Source organism: Phasianus colchicus, chromosome Z (assembly GCF_987193195.1).
Source record: "Phasianus colchicus chromosome Z, bPhaCol1.hap1.1, whole genome shotgun sequence".
NCBI classification, from domain to species: domain Eukaryota; kingdom Metazoa; phylum Chordata; class Aves; order Galliformes; family Phasianidae; genus Phasianus; species Phasianus colchicus.
The window spans coordinates 92,423,651-92,445,380 of record NC_143476.1 but is presented as its reverse complement, the minus strand read 5'-3'; the positions used below and the strand labels follow the sequence as shown (position 1 = coordinate 92,445,380).

General features: G+C 48.0%; 1 protein-coding gene across 5 annotated transcripts in view; it reads right to left on the bottom strand.

The window, feature by feature from the left end:
- MYO5B (myosin VB) overlaps positions 1 to 21,730 on the bottom strand; it is a 171,885-nt gene that overhangs the window by 81,507 nt on the left and 68,648 nt on the right. For all 5 annotated transcript variants that reach the window (XM_090131507.1, XM_090131510.1, XM_090131511.1 and 2 more), the window contains 10 exons: positions 20,522 to 20,603; positions 20,309 to 20,449; positions 19,249 to 19,371; positions 15,569 to 15,652; positions 11,069 to 11,203; positions 7,789 to 7,886; positions 6,263 to 6,349; positions 4,643 to 4,754; positions 4,080 to 4,291; positions 2,966 to 3,047 (listed from right to left, as the gene is read on the bottom strand). In XM_090131507.1, the coding sequence (XP_089987633.1) occupies positions 2,966 to 3,047; positions 4,080 to 4,291; positions 4,643 to 4,754; positions 6,263 to 6,349; positions 7,789 to 7,886; positions 11,069 to 11,203; positions 15,569 to 15,652; positions 19,249 to 19,371; positions 20,309 to 20,449; positions 20,522 to 20,603 (1,156 nt within the window). The remainder of the gene's footprint in view (positions 1 to 2,965; positions 3,048 to 4,079; positions 4,292 to 4,642; positions 4,755 to 6,262; positions 6,350 to 7,788; positions 7,887 to 11,068; positions 11,204 to 15,568; positions 15,653 to 19,248; positions 19,372 to 20,308; positions 20,450 to 20,521; positions 20,604 to 21,730) is intronic.

The following is a 21,730-nucleotide window of genomic DNA, read 5'->3' as shown; positions in this document are numbered from 1 at the left end:
GGGATTTATGGGGGATTTATGGGATTCTATGGGGGTTTTATGGGGGATTTATGGGGTCCTATTGGGATTTCATGGGGTCTTATGGGGGTTTTATGGGGTCCTATGGGGTCTTATGGGACGATCTATGGGGTCCTATTGGGGTCTTATGGGGGATATATGGGGTTTTATGGGGCTTTTATGGGGTCTTATGGGGTCCTATGGGGGATCTATGGGGTCCTATGTGGGATTTATGGGGTTTTATGGGGTCTTATGGGGTCCTATGTGGGTTTCATGGGGATTTATGGGGTCTTACGGGGTTCTATGGGGTCCTATGGGGGATTTATGGGGTCCTATTGGGGTTTCATGGGGTCTTATGGGGGATTTAGGGGTTCTATGGGGGTTTTATGGGGTCCTATGGTGGTTTTATGGGATCTAATGGGGAATTTATGGGGTCTTATGGGGTTTTATGGGGTCCTATGAGGGATTTATGGGGTCCTATTGGGGTTTCATGGGGTCCTATTGGGGGATTTAGGGGTTCTATGGGGGTTTCATGGGGTCTTATGGGATCTTATGGGGTTCTATGAAGGATTTATGGGGTCTTATGGGGTTCTATGGGGTCTTATGGGGGATCTACGGGGGACTTATGGGTGATTTGTGGGGTCCTATGGGGTCCTATGGGGAATCTATGGGGTCCTATTGGGGTTTCATGGGGTCCTATGGGGTTCTATGGGGTCTTATGGGGAATCTATGGGGGATTTATGGGATCCTATGGGGGATTTATGGGGGATTTATGGGGTCCTATGGGGGATTTATGGGGTCCTATTGGGGTTTCATGGGGTCTTATGGGGATTTAGGGGTTCTATGGGGTTCTATGGGGGATTTATGGGGGTCTTATGGGGGTCCTATGGGGGATTTATGGGGTCCTATTGGGGTTTCATGGGGTCTTATGGGGGATTTAGGGGTTCTATGGGGTCTTATGGGGTCCTATGGGGGTCTTATGGGGTTCTGTGGGGTCTTATGGGGATCTATGGAGTCCTATGGGGGTCTTATGGTGGTTTTATGGGGATCTATGGGGTCTTATGGGGGATTTATGGGGTCCTATGGGGGTCTTATGGGGTCTTAGGGGGCTTTATGGGGTCATATGGGGTCCTATGGGGGGTATATGGGGTACTATGGGGTTCTATGGGGGATTTATGGGGGTCTATGGGGGTCCTATGGGGTCCTATGGGGGATTTATGGGGTCCTATGGGGGATTTATGGGGTCCTATTGGGGTTTCATGGGGTCTTATGGGGGATTTAGGGGTCTTATGGGGTCCTATGGGGGATTTATGGGGTTCTATGGGGGTCTTATGGGGGATCTATGGGGGTCTATAGGGGATTTAGGGGGGGTTTATAGGGGATTTATGGGGTCCTATGGGGGATTTATGGGGGATTTGTGGGGTTCTATGGGGGTCTTATGGGATCTTATGGGATCTTATGGGGATCCTATGGGGTCTTATGGGGGATTTATTAGGTCTTATGGGGTTCTGTGGGGGTTTTATGGGGTCTTATGGGGTCCTATGGGGGATCTGTGGGGTCTTATGGGGGATTTATGGAGTTCTATGGGGGATTTATGGGGTCCTAGGGAGTTCTATGGGGGAATTAATGGGGTCTTATGGGATTCGATGGAGTCTTATGGGGTTCTATGGGGGTTTATGGGGTCTTATGGGGTTTTGATGGGGGCTTATTGGGTCCTTTGGGGTTCTATGGAAGATTTATGGGGTTTTATGGGGTCCTATGGGATTTTATGGGGTCCTATGGGGTTTGTATGGGATCTTCTGGGTTTCTATAGGGGTCTTATGGGGATTTTATCGGGGATTTAGGAGGGGTTTATAGGGGATTTATGGGAGTCTTATGGGGGATTTATGGGGTCCTATGGGGGATTTATGGGGGCTTATTGGGTCCTATGGGGTTTTTATGGGGTCTTATGGGGAATCTATGGGGATTTATGGGGTCCTATGGGGTTTTTATGGGATCTTCTTGGTTTCTATGGGGGTTTTATGGGATCTTATGGGGGATTTATGGGGGCTTATTGGGTCCTATGGGGTTTTTATGGGGTCTTATGGGGGATCTATGGGGATTTATGGGGTCTTATGGGGGATTTATTGGGGTCCTGTGGGATTTTATGGGATCTTATGGGGTCTTATGGGGTTCTATGGGGGTTTCACTGTATCTTATGGGGTTTTTATGAAGTCTTATGGGATTCTATGGGGGATTTGGGGGGATCTATGGGTTCCTATGGGGGATTTATGGGATTTTATGGGGTTTGTGGGGGATTGATGGGGTTCTATGGGGTCCTATGGTGGTTTTATGGGATTGGGGGATTTATGGGGTCCTATGGGGTTCTGTGGGGGACTTATGGGGTCTTATGAGGTCCTATGGGGGATTTATGGGGTCTTATGGGGGATTTATGGGATCTTATGGGGTCCTATGGGGTCTTATGGGAGATTTATGGGGTCTTATGGGGTCCTATGGGGTTTTTATGGGGTTTTATGGGGTCTTATGGGGGATTTCTGGGGTCCTATGAGTTTCTATGGTGTTTTATGGGGTTTTATGGGATCTTATGGGGTTTTATGGGGTTTTATGGGATCTTATGGGGGATTTCTGGGGTCCTATCAGTTTCTATGGTGTTTTATGGTGTTTTATGGTGTTTTATGGGGTTTTATGGGATCTTATGGGGTCCTATGGGGTCTTATGGGGGATTTATGGGGTCTTATGGGGTCCTATGGGGTTTTTATGGGGTTTTATGGGGTCTTATGGGGGATTTCTGGGGTCCTATGAGTTTCTATGGGGGATTTATGGGATCTTATGGGATCTTATGGGGTTTTATGGGATCTTATGGGGTTTTATGGGGTTTTTATGGGATCTTATGGGGTTTTATGGGGTCTCTCTGGTTTCCTATGGGGCTGCGGGTTGCTCGTTAATTAAGGAGCTCGTTAAGCCTCACCTGGCGGTAATCCCTCCTAATTAAGGCGCCCCTAACGAAGGCCTGGATCTTAATGGCGGCCGCGCGGAGCCTCTGGTAGCGTCTGAGGAGAGAAATTTGTCATTAATTACTAATTAATTATCGTTAATTAGCTCTAATTGACTGAGTTCACAGCCTTGGGTCGTTATTAGAGGCTATTAGAGAGGCTAATTAACGAGCTGCGCTAATTAAGCTGAGATCTGTGAGCTCCCGCCATTGATTTCGATGGGGCGGGTGAGGAAACGTCGATTAATGACTAATTAATTGTCATTAATGAGCTCTAATTGACTGAGTTCACGGCCTTGGGTCGTTATTAGAGGCTATTAGGGAGGCTAATTAACGAGCTGCGCTAATTAAGCTGAGATCTGTGAGCTCCCGCCATTGATTTCAATGGGGTGAGTGAGAAAACGTCAATTAATGACTAATTAATTGTCATTAATGAGCTCTAATTGACTGAGTTCACAGTTTGGGTGGTTATTAGAGGCTATTAGGGGGGCTAATTAACGAGCTGTGTTAATTAGGGCTGAGATCTGTGAGCTCCCGCCATTGATTTCAATGGGGTGGGTGAGGAACTGTTGATTAATTATTAATTAATTGTCATTAATATGCTCTAATTGACTGAATTTATGGCCTTGGGTGGTTATTAGAGGCTATTAGGGAGGCTAATTAACGAGCTGCGTTAATTAGGGCTGAGATCTGTGAGCTCCCGCCATTGATTTCGATGGGGCGGGTGAGGAAACATCGATTAATTACTAATTAATTGTCATTAATGAGCTCTAATTGACTGAGTTCACAGGTTTGCTTGTTATTAGAGGCTATTAGGGAGGCTAATTAACGAGCTGCGCTAATTAGATCCTATTAGGACAACAATTAAGTATCTATTGGGGTTTTTTACGCATCTGCCAGGACCCTGCATTAATTAAAACCTCTTATTAGAAGCTAATGAGCCTGATTACGCAGCTGCCAGCACCCTGCATTAATTAAAACCTATTATTAGATGCTAATGAGCCTAATTACGCAGCTGCCAAGACCTCGCCTTAATTAAAACCCGCGATGAAAACCAATTAAACCTCGCTGCTTATCTGCCAGGACCCACCTGCGCGCCAAAAATCCCCGGATGGAACGTTGCAAAATGGCGGCCGCCTCCCACTTCCGCCGGAAGTGACGTCGTTGAAGCCAACCCCTGTACGTGGCTTGAATCAAAATGGCGGCCGCCAGGAGCCGCTCCGCCCGCAGTTTTTCTAAATAGGCGACTTGGGAGGACCGGAAGAAGATTTTGGTGCGGCCTAACCGGAAGTGCTCCGGGTCCTGGAAGGGAGATAAAGCAAGCGAGAATTAATTAAAATCAATTAAAGCTTCCCTGCGGGGTTTTTTTTAATTGGTTTTAATTAAGTCCTCCAGCAGGTCCTGGGAGGTGAATAATTAAGGTTAATGAAGTCCTCCAATAAATCTTGGGAAGGGGGTGGTGAGGTTAAACAAGTCCTCCGATAGGTCCTGGAAGGTGAATAGTGAGACTAATAAAGTCGTTTTATTAGGTAATTAATGAGGCTAATGAGGTCCTCCGGCAGGTCCTGGCAGGTCACTAACGAGCCTAATGATTCTACTTAATGAGGTCATCCAAAAGGTCCTGGCAGGTCACTAATGAGTCTAATAACTCACCTTAATGAGGTCCTCCAACAGGTCCTGGCAGATAAGTTTGGGGTCCTTCTTAATTGGGTCTCTCTTCTTAATTAAGACTCGATAACGATTTAGGAAGTCCTGATAGGAGCATCTGGAATAGAAAGGTCCTGGAAGGTCAAAAATGGGGTTGGAAAGGTCCTGGAAGGGGAAAGAAGGGTCAGAAGAAGACTCAGAAAGGTCCTGGAAGGTCAAAAATGGGGTTGGAAAGGTCCTGGAAGGGGAAAGAAGGGTCAGAAGAAGACTCAGAAAGGTCCTGGAAGGGGAAAAAGTGGGTTGGAAAGGTCCTGGAAGGGAAAAGAAGGGTCAGAAAAAGGCCCAAAAAAGTCCTGGAAGGGGAAGAATGGGGTTGGAAAGGTCCTGGAAGGGAAAAAAATGGGTTGGAAAGGTCCTGGAAGGGAAAAAATTAGGTTGGAAAGGTCCTGGAAAGGGAGAAAGTGGGTTGGAAAGGTCCTGGAAGGGAAAAGAAGAGTCAGAAAAAGGCTCAGAAAGGTCCTGGAAAAAGAATGGGTTGGAAAAGTCCTGGAAGGGGAAAAATGGGTTGGAAAGGTCCTGGAAGGGGAAAGAATGGTTTGGAAAAGTCCTGGAAGGGAAAACAATGGGTTGGAAAGGTCCTGGAAAGGCACAGAGGCTCAAAAAGGTCCTGGGAGGGGAAAAACTGCATTGGAAAGGTCCTGGAAGAGGAAAGAATGGGGTTAGAAAGGTTCTGAAAGGGGAGAAATGGGCTCGAAAGGTCCTGGAAGGGAAGAAACAGGTTGGAAAGGTCCTGGAAAAGCACAAAGAGGCTCAAAAAGGTCCTGGAAGGGGAAAGAATGAGTTGGAAAGGTCCTGGAAGGGGGAAGAATGGTCAGAAAAAGGCTCAGAAAGGTCTTGGAAGGGGAAGAATGGGTTGGAAAGGTCCTGGAAGGGGAAACAATAGGTTGGAAAGGTCCTGGAAGGGGACAAAGAAGTTCAAAAAGGTCCCGGAAGGGGAAAAACTGCGTTGGAAAGGTCCTGGAAGAAGAAAAGAAGGGTCAGAAAAAGCTCACAATGGATTGGAAAGGTCCTGGAAGGGGTAAGAAAGGTCAGAAAAAGGCTCAGAAAAGTCCTGCAAGGGGAGAAAGTAGGTTGGAAAGGTCCTGGAAGGGCACAAAGAAGCTCAAAAAGATCCTGGAAGTGGAAAGAATGGGTTGGAAAGGTCCTGGAAGGGGAAAGAATGGGGTTGGAAAAGTCCTGGAAGGGGAGAAATGGGATCGAAAGGTCCTGGAAGGGGAAAGAATGGTCAGAAAAAGGCTCAGAAAGGTCTTGGAAGGGGAAGAACTGCATTGGAAAGGTCCTGGAAGGGGAAAAAATGGAGTTGGAAAGGTCCTGGAAGGGGAGAAATGGGTTGGAAAGGTCCTGGAAGGGCACAAAGAGGCTCAAAAAGGTGCTGGAAGGGGAAAGAATGGGTTGGAAAGCTCCTGGAAGGGGAAAGACTGGGTCAGAAAAAGGCGCAGAAAGGTCCTGGAAGGGGAGAAAGTGGGTTGGAAAGATTCTGGAAAAGGAAAAATAGGGTTGGAAAGGTCTTGGAAGGGGAAAGAATGGGGTTGGAAAGGTCCTGGAAGGGCAAAAAAAAACCCATACCTGGAAGGAAAGCCCGCAGCGCTGATCCGGACGGTTTCCAAAACCCCACAAGCCCTCAATTGTTCCACGGCCCTTTTGGGGTCGAACCTAAAAAGATCGGGATCTGTAGGACCTGGAAAGGTCCTGGAAGGGTGATAAAGATCCTATGTGCACCATAAACGGCCCTATAAAGGATCCTGCCCTAAAAGGACCCCGTTCCTGACCCTATAAGGACCCCATACCTGACCCCATTTGTGACCCTATAAGAACCCCATTTGTGACCCTATAAGGATCCCATTTAGGACCCCATTGCTGACCCTACAAGGACCCCATTTAGGACCCAGTTTCTGACCCTATAAAGACCCCAGTTGTGACCCTATAAGGACCCCATTTAGGACCCCATTCCTGACCCTAAAAGGACCCCATTTGTGACCCCATTCCTGACCCCATTCCTGACCCTATAAGGACCCCATTTAGGTCCCCATTCCTGATCCTATAAGGACCCCATTTCTGACCCCATTCCTGACCCTATAGAGACCCCATTTAGGACCCCATTCCTGACCCTATAAGGACTCCATTGCTGACCCTATAAGGACCCCATTTAGGACCCCATTGCTGACCCTATAAGGACCCCATTTAGGACCCCATTCCTGACCCTATAAGGACCCCATTTAGGGCCCCATTCCTGACCCTATAAGGACCCCATTTGTGACCCCATTCCTGACCCTATAAGGTCCCCATTCCTGACCCTATAAGGACCCCATTCCTGACCCTATAAGGACCCCATTTAGGACCCCATTCCTGACCCTATAAGGACCCCATTTAGGACCCCATTCCTGACCCTATAAGGACCCCATTTGTGATCCCATTCCTGACCCTATAAGGACCCCATTCCTGACCCTATAAAAGCCCCATTTGTGACCCCATTCCTGACCCTATAAGGACCCCATTCCTGACCCTATAAGGACCCCATTTAGGACCCCATTCCTGATCCTATAAGGACCCCATTTCTGACCCCATTCCTGACCCTATAGAGACCCCATTTAGGACCCCATTCCTGACCCTATAAGGACTCCATTGCTGACCCTATAAGGACCCCATTTAGGACCCCAATGCTGACCCTATAAGGACCCCATTTGTGACCCCATTCCTGACCCTATAAGGACCCTATAAGGACCCCATTTAGGACCCAGTTTCTGACCCTATAAAGACCCCAGTTGTGACCCTATAAGGACCCCATTTATAACCCCATTCCTGACCCTATAAGGACCCCATTTAGGACCCCATTCCTGACCCTATAAGGACCTCATTTAGGACCCAGTTTCTGACCCTATAAGGACCCCATTTGTGACCCCATTCCTGACCCCATTGCTGACCCTATAAAGACCCAATTCCTGACCCTATAAGGACCCGATTTGGGACCCTATAAGGACCCCGATTCCAGCCCCATTTCCGACCCCATACGGCCGCCATTTGGGATCCCGTTTCCACCCCATTCTCCCGACCCTATAAGTTCCCCGTTCCCGACCCTATAAGGACCCCGTTACCTGAAGGGCTCCCTGTTGTCATTGGGTTTAATGCAGCGCACGTAGTGGGGGGTGGTGGCATTTAGGGTTTCCATCAGGAGCCGCAGGGAACCCCGAAACTTTTGGGGCCGGGGGAGAAAAAACCCCATAAAGATCCCATAATGATCCCATAATGATCCCATAAAGATCCCATAAAGATATAAGGGGCTCCGCTGGAGGACCAACGTTGGAGGACCTCCTTTGGAGGACCAACACTGGAGGACTTCCATTGGAGGACCAACATTGGAGAACTTCCGTTGGAGGACCAACGTTGGAGGACTTCCATTGGAGGACCAACGTTGGAGGACCAACGTTGTAGGAACAACATTGGAGGACCTCCACTGGAGGACCTACATTGGAGGACCAACGTTGGAGGACTTCCATTGGAAGACCAACGGTGGAGGACCAACGTTGGAGGACCTACTTTGGAGGACTTCCATTGGAGAACCAACGTTGGAGGACCAACGTTGGAGGACCAACGTTGGAGAACTTCCATTGGAGGACCAACGTTGGAGGACCAACGTTGGAGGACTTCCATTGGTTGACCAACATTGGAGGACCAACGTTGTAGGGCCAACATTGGAGGACCTACATTGGAGGACCAACGTTGGAGGACTTCCATTGGAAGACCAACGGTGGAGGACCAACGTTGGAGGACTTCCATTGGAGGACCTCCTTTGGAGGACCAACGTTGGAGAACTTCCATTGGAAGACCTCCTTTGGAGGACCAACGTTGGAGGACCTCCCTTGGAGGACCTCCCTTGGAGGACCAACGTTGGAGGACCAACATTGGAGGACTTCCATTGGAGGACCAACGGTGGAGGACCAACGTTGGAGGACTTCCATTGGAAGACCAACGTTGGAGGACCTCTTTTGGAGGACCAACATTGGAGGACCTCCAAACTGCCCCCCAGACCCCATAACTGCCCCCATAACCCCATAATTGCCCCCCAGACCCCATAATTGCCCCCCATAACCCCATAATTGCCCCCATAACCGCATAACTGCCCCCATAACCCCATAACTGCCCCCCCAGACCCCATAACTGCCCCCTATAACCCCATAATTGCCCCCATAACCCCATAACTGCCCCCCATAACTACCCCCCAAACCCCATAACTGACCCCATAATCCCATAATTACCCCCCAGACCCCATAACTGCCCCCATAATCCCATAATTGCCCCCATAACCCCATAATTGCCCCCCATTGCCCCCCCAGACCCCATAACTGCCCCCATAACCCCATAATTGCCCCCCCAGACCCATAATTGCCCCCCATTGCCCCCCCAGACCCCATAACTACCCCCATAACCCCATAACTGCCCCCCCAGACCCCATAACTGCCCCCATAACCCCATAACTGCCCCCCATTCCCCCATATTGCCCCCCATTCCCCCGCAGACCCCATAATTGCCCCCATAACCCCATAACTGCCCCCCCAGACCCCATAACTGCCCCCATTTCCCCCCCAGACCCCATAATTGCCACCAAGACCCCATAACTGCCCCCATAACCCCATAATTGCCCCCCATTTCCCCCCCAGACCCCATAACTGCCCCCATAACCCCATAAATGCCCCCATAACCCCATAACTGCCCCCCCAGACCCCATAACTGCCCCCATTGCCCCCCCAGACCCCATAATTGCCCCCCATAACCCCATAATTGCCCCCATAACCCCATAACTGCCCCCCCATTGCCCCCCCAGACCCCATAATTGCCCCCCCAGACCCATAATTGCCCCCCATAACCCCATAATTGCCCCCCCAGACCCCATAACTGCCCCCATAACCCCATAATTGCCCCCCCAGACCCATAATTGCCCCCATAACCCCATAATTGCCCCCCAGACCCCATAACTGCCCCCATAACCCCATAATTGCCCCCCCAGACCCATAATTGCCCCCCATTGCCCCCCCAGACCCCATAACTGCCCCCGTAACCCCATAATTGCCCCTCCAGACCCATAATTGCCCCCCATTGCCCCCCCAGACCCCATAATTGCCCCCATAACCCCATAACTGCCCCCATAACCCCATAACTGCCCCCCCAGACCCATAATTGCCCCCCATTGCCCCCCCAGACCCCATAACTGCCCCCATAACCCCATAACTACCCCCCCAGTCCCATAATTGCCCCCCATTGCCCCCCCAGACCCATAATTGCCCCCATAACCCCATAACTGCCCCCCATTCCCCCATATTGCCCCCCATTCCCCCCCATATCCCCATAATTGCCCTCATAACCCCATAACTGCCCCCATTCCCCCCCAGACCCCATAACCCCATAATTGCCCCCCATTGCCCCCCCAGTCACCATAATTGCCCCCATAACCCCATAACTGCCCCCCAGACCCCATAACCGCCCCCATTGCCCCCCCAGACCCCATAATTGCCCCCATAACCCCATAATTGCCCCCCCAGACCCATAACTGCCCCCATTTCCCCCCCAGACCCCATAACTGCCCCCATAACCCCATAATTGCCCCCATAACCCCATAACTGCCCCCCCAGACCCCATAACTGCCCCCATTTCCCCCCCAGACCCCATAACTGCCCCCATAACCCCATAATTGCCCCCCATTGCCCCCCAGACCCCATAATTGCCCCCATAACCCCATAACTGCCCCCCATAACCCCATAACTGCCCCCCCCATAACCCCATAACTGCCCCCCCAGACCCCATAACTGCCCCCCATAACCCCATAATTGCCCCCATAACCCCATAACTGCCCCCCAAAACCCCATAACTACCCCCCAAACCCCATAACTGCCCCCATAATCCTATAATTACCCCCCAGACCCCATAACTGCCCCCATAATCCCATAATTGCCCCCATAACCCCATAACTGCCCCCCCATTGCCTCCCCAGAACCCATAATTGCCCCCATAACCCCATAACTGCCCCCCCATTGCATCCCCAGACCCCATAATTGCCCCCATAACCCCATAATTGCCCCCATAACCACATAACTGCCCCCATAACCCCATAACTGCCCCCGTAACCCCATAATTGCCCCCCCAGACCCCATAACTGCCCCTGTAACCCCATAATTGCCCCCCAGATCCCATAACTGCCCCCATAACCCCATAATTGCCCCTCCAGACCCCATAATTGCCCCCATAACCCCATAATTGCCCCCCCAGACCCATAATTGCCCCCCATTGTCCCCCCAGACCCCATAATTGCCCCCATAACCCCATAATTGCCCCCCATAACCCCATAATTGCCCCCATTCCCCCCCCCTCCATTTCCTTTACCTGCTGGCCCACCGTCTTCCGGTTCTCTCTGTCGGCCGTTCTGATTGGTCGGCGGGCGGAGCGGATGTGGATTTTGTTAGGCTTCGTCTCATTGGTCGAATCGTCATCCCGGAAAAGTTCGGCAATCATCGGGTCCTGGAAGGGGGGAGGGGGACAAAATGGCGGCGGGTCCTCGAAGGGTGAAAGCAAGCGCTAATAATTAGGCTAATAATTAGCTAATAATTAGGCTAATAAGCGCCGCATTAAGTAGGCTAATAAATAGCCTAATTATTAGCCGAATATTCTAATAATTGGCGTAATAAGTGCCCTAATAACCGCACTATTAGCCCTAATAATCGCCCTAATAACCGGCTAATAACGGCCCTATTAGCCCTAATAATCCATTAATAACCGGCTAATAGCGCTAATAACGGCCCTATTAGCGCTAATAATCCATTAATAAGCGGCTAATAACCGCTAATAACGGCCCTATTAGCGCTAATAATCCATTAATAACCGGCTAATAACCCTAATAACGGCCCTATTAGCCCTAATAGCCGCCCTAATAACGGGCTAATAGCGCTAATAACGGCCCTATTAGCGCTAATAATCCACTAATAACTCCTAATAACCGCCTCATTAGGCCTAATAACCGGCTAATAATCCTTAATAAAGACCCTATTAGCCCTAATAACCGCCCTAATAGCCCTAATAATCCACTAATAACCCTAATAATGACCCTATAAGCCCTAATAATCCACTAATAACTCCTAATAACCGCCCTAAAAACCCCTAATAACCACTAATAATCCACTAATAACCCCTAGTATCGCCCCTATTAGCCCTAATAAGGACCCTATTAGCCCTAATAACGGGCTAATAGCGCTAATAACGACCCTAATAACCCTAATAATCCACTAATAACTCCTAATAACCGCCCTAAAAAGCCCTAAAAACCCCTAATAAAGACCCTATTAGCCCTAATAACGCCCCTATTAGCCCTAATAAGGACCCTATTAGCCCTAATAACGGGCTAATAGCCCTAACAACGGCCCTAATATTCCTAATAATCCACTAATAACTCCTAATAACGGCCCTATTAGCCCTAATGAGGGCCCTATTAGCCCTAATAACCGGCTATTAGCCCTAATAATCCACTAATAACCCTAATAACGACCCTATTAGCCCTAATAATCCACTAATAACTCCTAATAACCGCCCTAAAAACCCCTAATAACCACTAATAATCCACTAATAACCCCTAGTATCTCCCCTATTAGCCCTAATAAGGACCCTATTAGCCCTAATAACGGGCTAATAGCGCTAATAACGGGCTAATAGCGCTAATAACGACCCTAATATCCCTAATAATCCCCTAATAACTCCTATTAACCGCCCTAAAAACCCCTAATAACCCCTAATAATCCACTAATAACCCCTAATATCGCCCCTATTAGCCCTAATAAGGACCCTATTAGCCCTAATAACGGGCTAATAGCCCTAATAACGACCCTAATATTCCTAATAATCCACTAATAAGTCCTAATAACCGCCCTAAAAAGCCCTAAAAACACCTAATAAAGTCCCTATTAGCCCTAATAACGCCCCTATTAGCCCTAATATCGACCCTATTAGCCCTAATAACGAACCTATTAGCCCTAATAACCAGCTATTAGTCCTAATAATCCACTAATAACCCTAATAACGACCCTATTAGCCCTAATAATCCCCTAATAACTCCTATTAACCGCCCTAAAAACCCCTAATAACCCCTAATAATCCACTAATAACCCCTAATATCGCCCCTATTAGCCCTAATAAGGACCCTATTAGCCCTAATAACGGGCTAATAGCCCTAATAACGACCCTAATAACCCTAATAATCCACTAATAAGTCCTAATAACCGCCCTAAAAAGCCCTAAAAACCCCTAATAAAGACCCTATTAGCCCTAATAACGCCCCTATTAGCCCTAATAAGGACCCTATTAGCCCTAATAACGGGCTAATAGCCCTAATAACGGCCCTAATATTCCTAATAATCCACTAATAACTCCTAATAACCGCCCTAAAAAGCCCTAATAACCCCTAATAATCCACTAATAACCCCTAATATCGCCCCTATTAGCCCTAATAAGGACCCTATTAGCCCTAATAACCGGCTATTAGCCCTAATAATCCACTAATAACTCCCAATAACAGCCCTAAAAAGCCCTAAAAACCCCTAATAATCCACTAATAACCCCTAATAACGACCCTATTAGCCCTAATAACGACCCTATTAGCCCTAATAACGGGCTAATAGCGCTAATAACCAGCCATTAGCTCTAATAAAAGCCCTATTAGCTCTAATAATCCACTAATAACTCCTAATAACCACCCTAAAAAGCCCTAAAAACCCCTAATAAAGACCCTATTAGCCCTAATATCGCCCCTATTAGCCCTAATAAGGACCCTATTAGCCCTAATAACGGGCTAATAGCGCTAATAACCAGCCATTAGCCCTAATAAAAGCCCTATTAGCTCTAATAATCCACTAATAACTCCTAATAACAGCCCTAAAAAGCCCTAAAAACCCCTAATAAAGACCCTATTAGCCCTAATAACGGCCCTATTAGCCCTAATAAGGACCCTATTAGCCCTAATAGCGGGCTAATAACGCTAATAACGGCCCTAATATTCCTAATAATCCACTAATAACTCCTAATAACCGCCCTAAAAAGCCCTAATAACCCCTAATAATCCACTAATAACCCCTAATATCGCCCCTATTAGCCCTAATAAGGACCCTATTAGCCCTAATAACCGGCTATTAGCCCTAATAATCCACTAATAGCGCTAATAACGACCCTATTAGCCCTAATAATCCACTAATAACTCCTAATAACCACCCTAAAAACTCCTAATAACCCCTAATAACCGGCTAATAACCCCTAATAACGACCCTATTAGCCCTAATAAGGACCCTATTAGCCCTAATAACCGGCTATTAGCCCTAATAATCCACTAATAACTCCCAATAACAGCCCTAAAAAGCCCTAAAAACCCCTAATAATCCACTAATAACCCCTAATAACGACCCTATTAGCCCTAATAACGACCCTATTAGCCCTAATAACGGGCTAATAGCGCTAATAACCAGCCATTAGCTCTAATAAAAGCCCTATTAGCTCTAATAATCCACTAATAACTCCTAATAACCACCCTAAAAAGCCCTAAAAACCCCTAATAAAGACCCTATTAGCCCTAATATCGCCCCTATTAGCCCTAATAAGGACCCTATTAGCCCTAATAACGGGCTAATAGCGCTAATAACCAGCCATTAGCCCTAATAAAAGCCCTATTAGCTCTAATAATCCACTAATAACTCCTAATAACAGCCCTAAAAAGCCCTAAAAACCCCTAATAAAGACCCTATTAGCCCTAATAACGGCCCTATTAGCCCTAATAAGGACCCTATTAGCCCTAATAGCGGGCTAATAACGCTAATAACGGCCCTAATATTCCTAATAATCCACTAATAACTCCTAATAACCGCCCTAAAAAGCCCTAATAACCCCTAATAATCCACTAATAACCCCTAATATCGCCCCTATTAGCCCTAATAAGGACCCTATTAGCCCTAATAACCGGCTATTAGCCCTAATAATCCACTAATAGCGCTAATAACGACCCTATTAGCCCTAATAATCCACTAATAACTCCTAATAACCACCCTAAAAACTCCTAATAACCCCTAATAACCGGCTAATAACCCCTAATAACGACCCTATTAGCCCTAATAAGGACCCTATTAGCCCTAATAACGGGCTAATAGCGCTAATAACGGGCTAATAGCGCTAATAACGACCCTAATATCCCTAATAATCCACTAATAACTCCTAATAACCGCCATAAGAAGCCCTAAAAACCCCTAATAAAGACCCTATTAGCCCTAATATCGCCCCTATTAGCCCTAATAAGGACCCTATTAGCCCTAATAACGGGCTAATAGCCCTAACAACGGCCCTAATATTCCTAATAATCCACTAATAACTCCTAATAACCGCCCTAAAAAGCCCTAAAAAGCCCTAATAACCCCTAATAATCCACTAATAACCCCTAATATCGCCCCTATTAGCCCTAATAAGGACCCTATTAGCCCTAATAACTGGCTATTAGCCCTAATAACGGCCCTAATATTCCTAATAATCCACTAATAACTCCTAATAACCGCCCTAAAAACCCCTAATAACCCCTAATAGTCCACTAATAACCCCTAATAACGACCCTATTAGCCCTAATAACGACCCTATTAGGCCTAATAACCAACTATTAGTCCTAATAATCCACTAATAACCCTAATAACGACCCTATTAGCCCTAATAATCCACTAATAACTCCTAATAACCGCCCTAATAACCCCTAATAATCCACTAATAACCCCTAATATCGCCCCTATTAGCCCTAATAAGGACCCTATTAGCCCTAATAACGGGCTAATAGCGCTAATAAGGGGCTAATAACGGGCTAATAGCGCTGACCCCGCAGTCGGCGACGAGGCCCAGCTGCTCCTGGAACACGGTGTCGCGGTTCTTCTCCACGAAAGCCCGGCTGTCGTATCGAACCTGCGGGGTTTATGGGGTTTTTTGTAGGGTTTTTTGTAGGGTTTTTGTAGGGTCGGGGTTTTATAGGGTCGTAGGGGGGTCTTATGGGGGTTTTATGGGGTTTTATGGGGCCCTATAAAGGTCTATGGGGTCTTATGGGGTTTTATGGGGTCTTATGGGGCCCTATAAAGGTCTATGGGGTCTTATGGGGTCTTATGGGGTTTTATGGGGTCTTATGGGGTTTTATGGGGGTCTATGGGGTCTTATGGGGTCTTATAGGGTTCTATGGGGTCTTATAGGGTTTTATGGGGTCCTATGGAGTCTTATAGGGTCTTATAGGGTCCTATAAAGGTCTATGGGGTCTTATGGGGTTCTATGGGGTTGTATGAGGTCTTATGGGGTCCTGTAAAGTTCTATGGGGTCTGATGGGGTTCTTATGGAGTTTTATGGGGTCCTATGGGGTCTTAAGGGGTCTTATAGGGTCCTATAAAGGTCTATGGGGTCTTATGGAGTTCTATGGGGTTTTATGGGGTTTTATGAGGTCTTATAGGGTCTAATGGGGCCCTATAAAGGTTTATGGGGTTTTATGGGGTCTTATGGGGTTTTATGGGGTCTTATGGGGTCCTATGGGGTCTTATGGGGTCTTTATGGGCTCTTATGGGGTCCTTATGGGGTCTTATGGAGTCTTACGGGGTCTTTATGGGGTCTTATGGGGCTTTATGCGGTTCTATGGAGTTCTATGGGGTCATATGGGGTCCTATAAGGTCTTATGTGGTTCTATGGGGTCTTATGGGGTCTTATGGGGTTCTATGGGGTCTTATGGGGTCTTATGGCATTCTATGGGGTCTTATACGGTTCTAAGGGGGTCGGATGGGATCTTAATGGGTTTTCTGGGGTCTTATGGGGTCCTATGGAGTCTTATGGGGTCTTATAAAGTTCTATGGGGTTTTATGGGGTCTTATGGGGTTTTTATGGACTTTTGTGGGGTTCTATGGGGTCTTATGGGGTTCTATGGGGCCCGATAAAGGTCTATGGGGTCTTATGGGGTCTTATGGGGTTCTATGGGGTCTTATGGGGCTTTATGGGGTCCTATGGGGTTTTATGGGCTTTTATGGGGTCTTATGGGGTCCTATAAAGTTCTATGGGGTTTTGTGGGGGTCTTATGGGATCTTATGGGGGTTGTATGGGGTCTTATGCGGTTGTATGGGGTCTTATGCGGTTGTATGGGGTCTTATGGGGTCCTACAAAGGTCTTTATGGGGTCTTATGGGGTCTTATAGGGTTCTATGGGGTGTTATGGGGTTGTATGGGGTCTTATGGGGTCTTATGGGGTCCAATGGGGGTCCTTATAGAGTCCTGTAGGGTTCTATGGGGTTGTATGGGATCTTACGGGGTTTTCTGGGGTCTTATGGGGTTTTATGGGGTCCTATGGGGTCTTTATGGGGTTCTATCGCGTTTTATGGGGTCTTATGGAGTTTTATGGAGTTCTATGGGGTATTATAGGGTTTTATGACGTCTTATGGGGTCTTAAGGGATCCTATAAAGTTCTATGGGATCCTACGGGGTCTTAAGAGGTCTTACTGGGTCTTATAGGGTCCTATAAAGGTCTATGGGGTCTTATGGGGTTCTATGGGGTCTTATGAGGTTCTACAGGGTCTTATGGGGTCTTATGGGGTTCTTATGGGATTTTATGGGGTCGTATGGGGTCTTATGGGGTTCTATGGGGTCCTATGGGGCTTTATGTGGTCTTATGGGGTTTTGTGGGGTCTTATGGGGTCCTATAGTGTCCTATGAAGTTCTATAGGGTCTTATGCGGTTCTATGGGGTCCTATGGGATCTTATAGGGTTTTATGGGGTCCTATGGGGTCTTATGGGGTCCTATAAAAGTCTATGGGGTCTTTTAGGGTCCTATGGGGTCTTATGGGTTCCTATGGGGTCTTGTGGGGTCTAATAGGGTCCTGTGAGGTCCTGTAAAGCTCTATGGGGTCTTTATGGGGTTCTATGGGGTCCTATGGGGTTTTATGGGGTTCTATGGGATCTTTATGGCGCTTTACGGGATCTTCTGGGGTCCTATAAAGTTCTATGGGGTCTTATGGGGTTCTATGGGGTTCCATGGGTTCTTACGGGGTCTTATGGGGTCAGAAGGGTTTCTAGGGTCCTTATAGGGTCTTTATAGGGTCAGAGAAGCTTATAGAGTCCTACAGAGTCTCTATGGGGTCCTATGGGGTCTTATGGGGTTCTATAAGGTTCTGTGGGATCTTATGGGGTTTTACGGGGTTCTATGGGGTCTTATGGGGTTCTTATAGGGTCCTATGGGGTCTTTATGGGGGTTTTTATGGGGTCTTATGGGGTCAGAAAGGTTTCTAGGGTCCTTATAAGGTCTTTATAGGGTCAGAGAAGCTTATAGAGTCCTATTGTGTCTCTGTACGGTTTTATGGGATTCTATAGGGTCTTATGGGGTCTTCTGGGGTCCTATGGGGTCTTATGGGGTTTTATGGGGTCTTATGGGGTTTTATGGGGTCTTATGGGGTTCTACGGGGTCTTATGGGGTCCTTATAGAGTCTTAGAGAATTCTATGGGGTCGTATGGGATCTTATGGGGTTTTCTGGGGTCTTACGGGGTTTTATGGGGTCCTATGGGGTCTTTATGGGGTTCTATGGGTTTTATGGGGTCAAAAAGGCTTATAGGGTCCTTATAGGGTCTTTATGGGGTCAGAGAGATTTATAGAGTCCTATAGAATCTCTATGGGGTCCTGTGGAGTCTTATGGGATTCTATAGGGTCTTATGAGGTTCTATGGGGTCTTATGGGGTCTTATGGGGTTTTACGGGTTTCTATGGGGTCTTATGGGGTCAGAAGGGTTTCTAGGGTCCCTATAGGGTCTTTATAGGGTCAGAGAGACTTATAGAGTTGTACAGAGTCTCTATGGGGTCCTATGGGGTCTTATGGGGTTCTATGGGGTCTTACGGGGTTCTATGGGGTCTTATGGGGCTTTATGAGTTTCTATGGGGTCTTATGGGGTTTTATGGGTTTCTGTGGGGTCTTATGGGGTCAGAAGGGTTTCTAGGATCCTTATAGGGTCTTTATAGGGTCAGAGAAGCTTATAGAGTCCTACAGAGTGTCCATGGGGTCTTATGGGGTTCTATGGGGTCTTATGGGGTTTTATGGGGTTCTATGGGGTCCTTTATGGGGCTTTATGGGTTTCTATGGGGTCTTATGGGGTCAGAAGGGTTTCTAGGATCCTTATAAGGTCTTTATAGGGTCAGAGAAGCTTATAGAGTCCTATAGAGTCTCTATGGGGTCTTATGGGGTTCTATGGGGTCTTATGGGGTTTTATGGGGTTCTATGGGGTCCTTTATGGGGCTTTATGGGTTTCTATGGGGTCTTATGGGGTCAGAAGGGTCTCTAGGGTCCTTATAGGGTCTTTATAGGGTCAGAGAGACTTATAGAGTCCTACAGAGTGTCTATGGGGTCTTATGGGGTTCTATGGGGTCTTACGGGGTTCTATGGGATCTTATGGGGTCTTATGGGGTTTTACGGGTTTCTATGGAGTCTTATGGGGTCTTATGGGGTCCGAAGGGTTTCTAGGATCCTTATAGGGTTTTTATAGGGTCGATCACCTCATAGGCAAAGTGCCTGACGACGAAAGTCCCGTCTTCCGCTCGGGGTTTTCGGAAATAGGGTGAAGACGAATGGCGGCCATATAACTTGTGGGCCCACCCCAAATCGCTGCCCATCGGGACCTATAGGGGGTTTATGGGGTCGTTATAGGGTCAGAGGGGGGACAGGGGGTCTGGGGGGGGTTTGTAGGGTCAACGGGGTCGTTATAGGGTCTGTGTGGGGTTTGTAGGGTCAGTGGGGTTTGTGTGGGGTTTGTAGGGTCAGTGGGGTTTGTGTGGGGTTTGTAGGGTCAGTGGGGTCTGTATGGGGTCAGTGTGGGGTTTGTAGGGTCTGTATGGGGTTTGTAGGGTCAGTAGGGTCTCTATGGGGTCTGTAGGGTCTGTATGGGGTTTAATGGGGTCAATGGGGTCTGTGTGGGGTTTGTAGGGTCAACGGGGTCGTTATAGGGTCTGTGTGGGGTTTGTAGGGTCAATGGGGTCTGTGTGGGGTTTGTAGGGTCTGTATGGGGTTTGTAGGGTCAATGCGGTCTGTAGGGTCTGTATGGGGTCAGTAGGGTCTGTATGGGGTTTGGAAGATCAATAGGGTCTGTATGGGGTCTGTGTGGGGTTTGTGGGGTCAGTGGGGTCTGTATGGGATCTGTAGGGTCAATAGGGTCTGTATAGGGTCAGTAGGGTCTGTATGGGGTCTGTGTGGGGTTTGTGGGGTCAATAGGGTCTGTATGGGGTTTAATGGGGTCTATATGGGATCTGTAGGGTCAATAGGGTCTGTATAGGGTTTAATGGGGTCTGTATGGGGTTTGTAGGGTCAATAGGGTCTCTATAGGGTTTAATGGGGTCTGTATGGGGTTTGTAGGGTCAATAGGGTCTGTATAGGGTTTAATGGGGTCTATATGGGACCTGTAGGGTCTGTAGGATCAATGGAATCCAATGGGAATCAATGGGAGTCAATGGAAACCAATGGAACCCAATGGGCGCCTCGTCCCCCCCCCCCCCCCCCCGTAATTAACCCCCTCGTTAACGAAGCCGAGGCTTAATTAACGAGCAGCTCCCCCCCCCTCACCTTGCACTCCTCATCCAGCAGATCCAGCAGCCCTAATTTGCCTTCAATTAAATCCAGGCAGCCTTGATTATCGCCGAACTCAATTAAGCTCCAGGGGACGCCTTCCTTCACGTACTCCTCTTGTTCCAATTTGAATACATGCTAATGAGGGGGGGCCTCATTAGCATACGCTCATTAAAAGGTGGGGAAGGGGGGAGGGGCTCGCTATCTCACCCAATTAAATTGCTGCTGGAGTTTCTCGTTAGCGTAATTAATGCAGAACTGCTCGAAGCTGTTGGACTCGAAGCTCTCGAAGCTGGGGAGGAAAAAGGGGGGGTTTTTATGGGGTTTTTATGGGGTCTTATGGGGTTTTATGGGGTCCTATGGGGCCCTATAAAGGTCTATGGGGTCTTATGGGGTTTTATGGGGTCCTATGGCGTCTTTATGGGGTTCTATGGGGTCTTATGGGGTCTTTATGGGGTCTTGTGAGATCCTATGGGGTCCTATGGGGTCCTATGGGGTCTTATGGGGTCTTATGGGGTCTTATGGGGTCTTATGGGGTTTTTATGGGGTCCTATGGGGTCCTATGGGATCCTATGGGGTCTTATGGGGTTTTATGGGATTTTATGGGGTCTTTATGGGGTCTTAGGGGGTTTTTATGGAGTCCTATGGGGTCCTATGGGGTCCTATGGGGTTTTTATGGGGTCCTATGGGGTCTTTATGGGGTCTTATGGAGTTTTATGGGGTCTTATGGGGTCCTATGGCGTCTTTATGGGGTTCTATGGGGTCTTATGGGGTCTTTATGGGGTCTTGTGAGATCCTATGGGGTTTTACGGGGTCTTAAGAGGTCTTATGGGGTCCTATGGGATCCTATGGGGTCCTATGGGGTCTTTATGGGGTCCTATGGAGTCCTATAGGGTCTTACGAGGTTTTATGGGGTCTTAGGGAGTCATATGGGATCCTATGGGGTCTTATGGGGTCTTATGGGCTTCTATGGAGTCTTATGGGGTTTCATGGGGTTTTATGGGGTCTTATGGGGTTCTATGGGGTCCTATGGCGTCTTTATGCGGTTCTATGGGGTCTTATGGGGTCTTATGGGGTCTTATGGGGTCTTATGGGGTCTTGTGAGATCCTATGGGTCTTACGGGGCCCTATGGGGTCCTATGGGGTCTTATGGGGTCTTATGGGGTTTTTATGGGGTCCTATGGCGTCTTTATGGGGTTCTATGGAGTCTTATGGGGTCTTTATGGGGTCTTGTGAGATCCTATGGGGTCTTATGGGGTCCTATGGGGTCCTATGGGGTCTTATGGGGTCTTATAGGGTCTTATTGGGTCTTATGGGGTCCCAAGGGGTCTTTATGGGGTCTTGTGAGATCCTATGGGGTCCTCTGGGGTCTTTATAGGGTCCTCTGGGGTCTTTATGGGGTCTTATGGGGTTTTATGG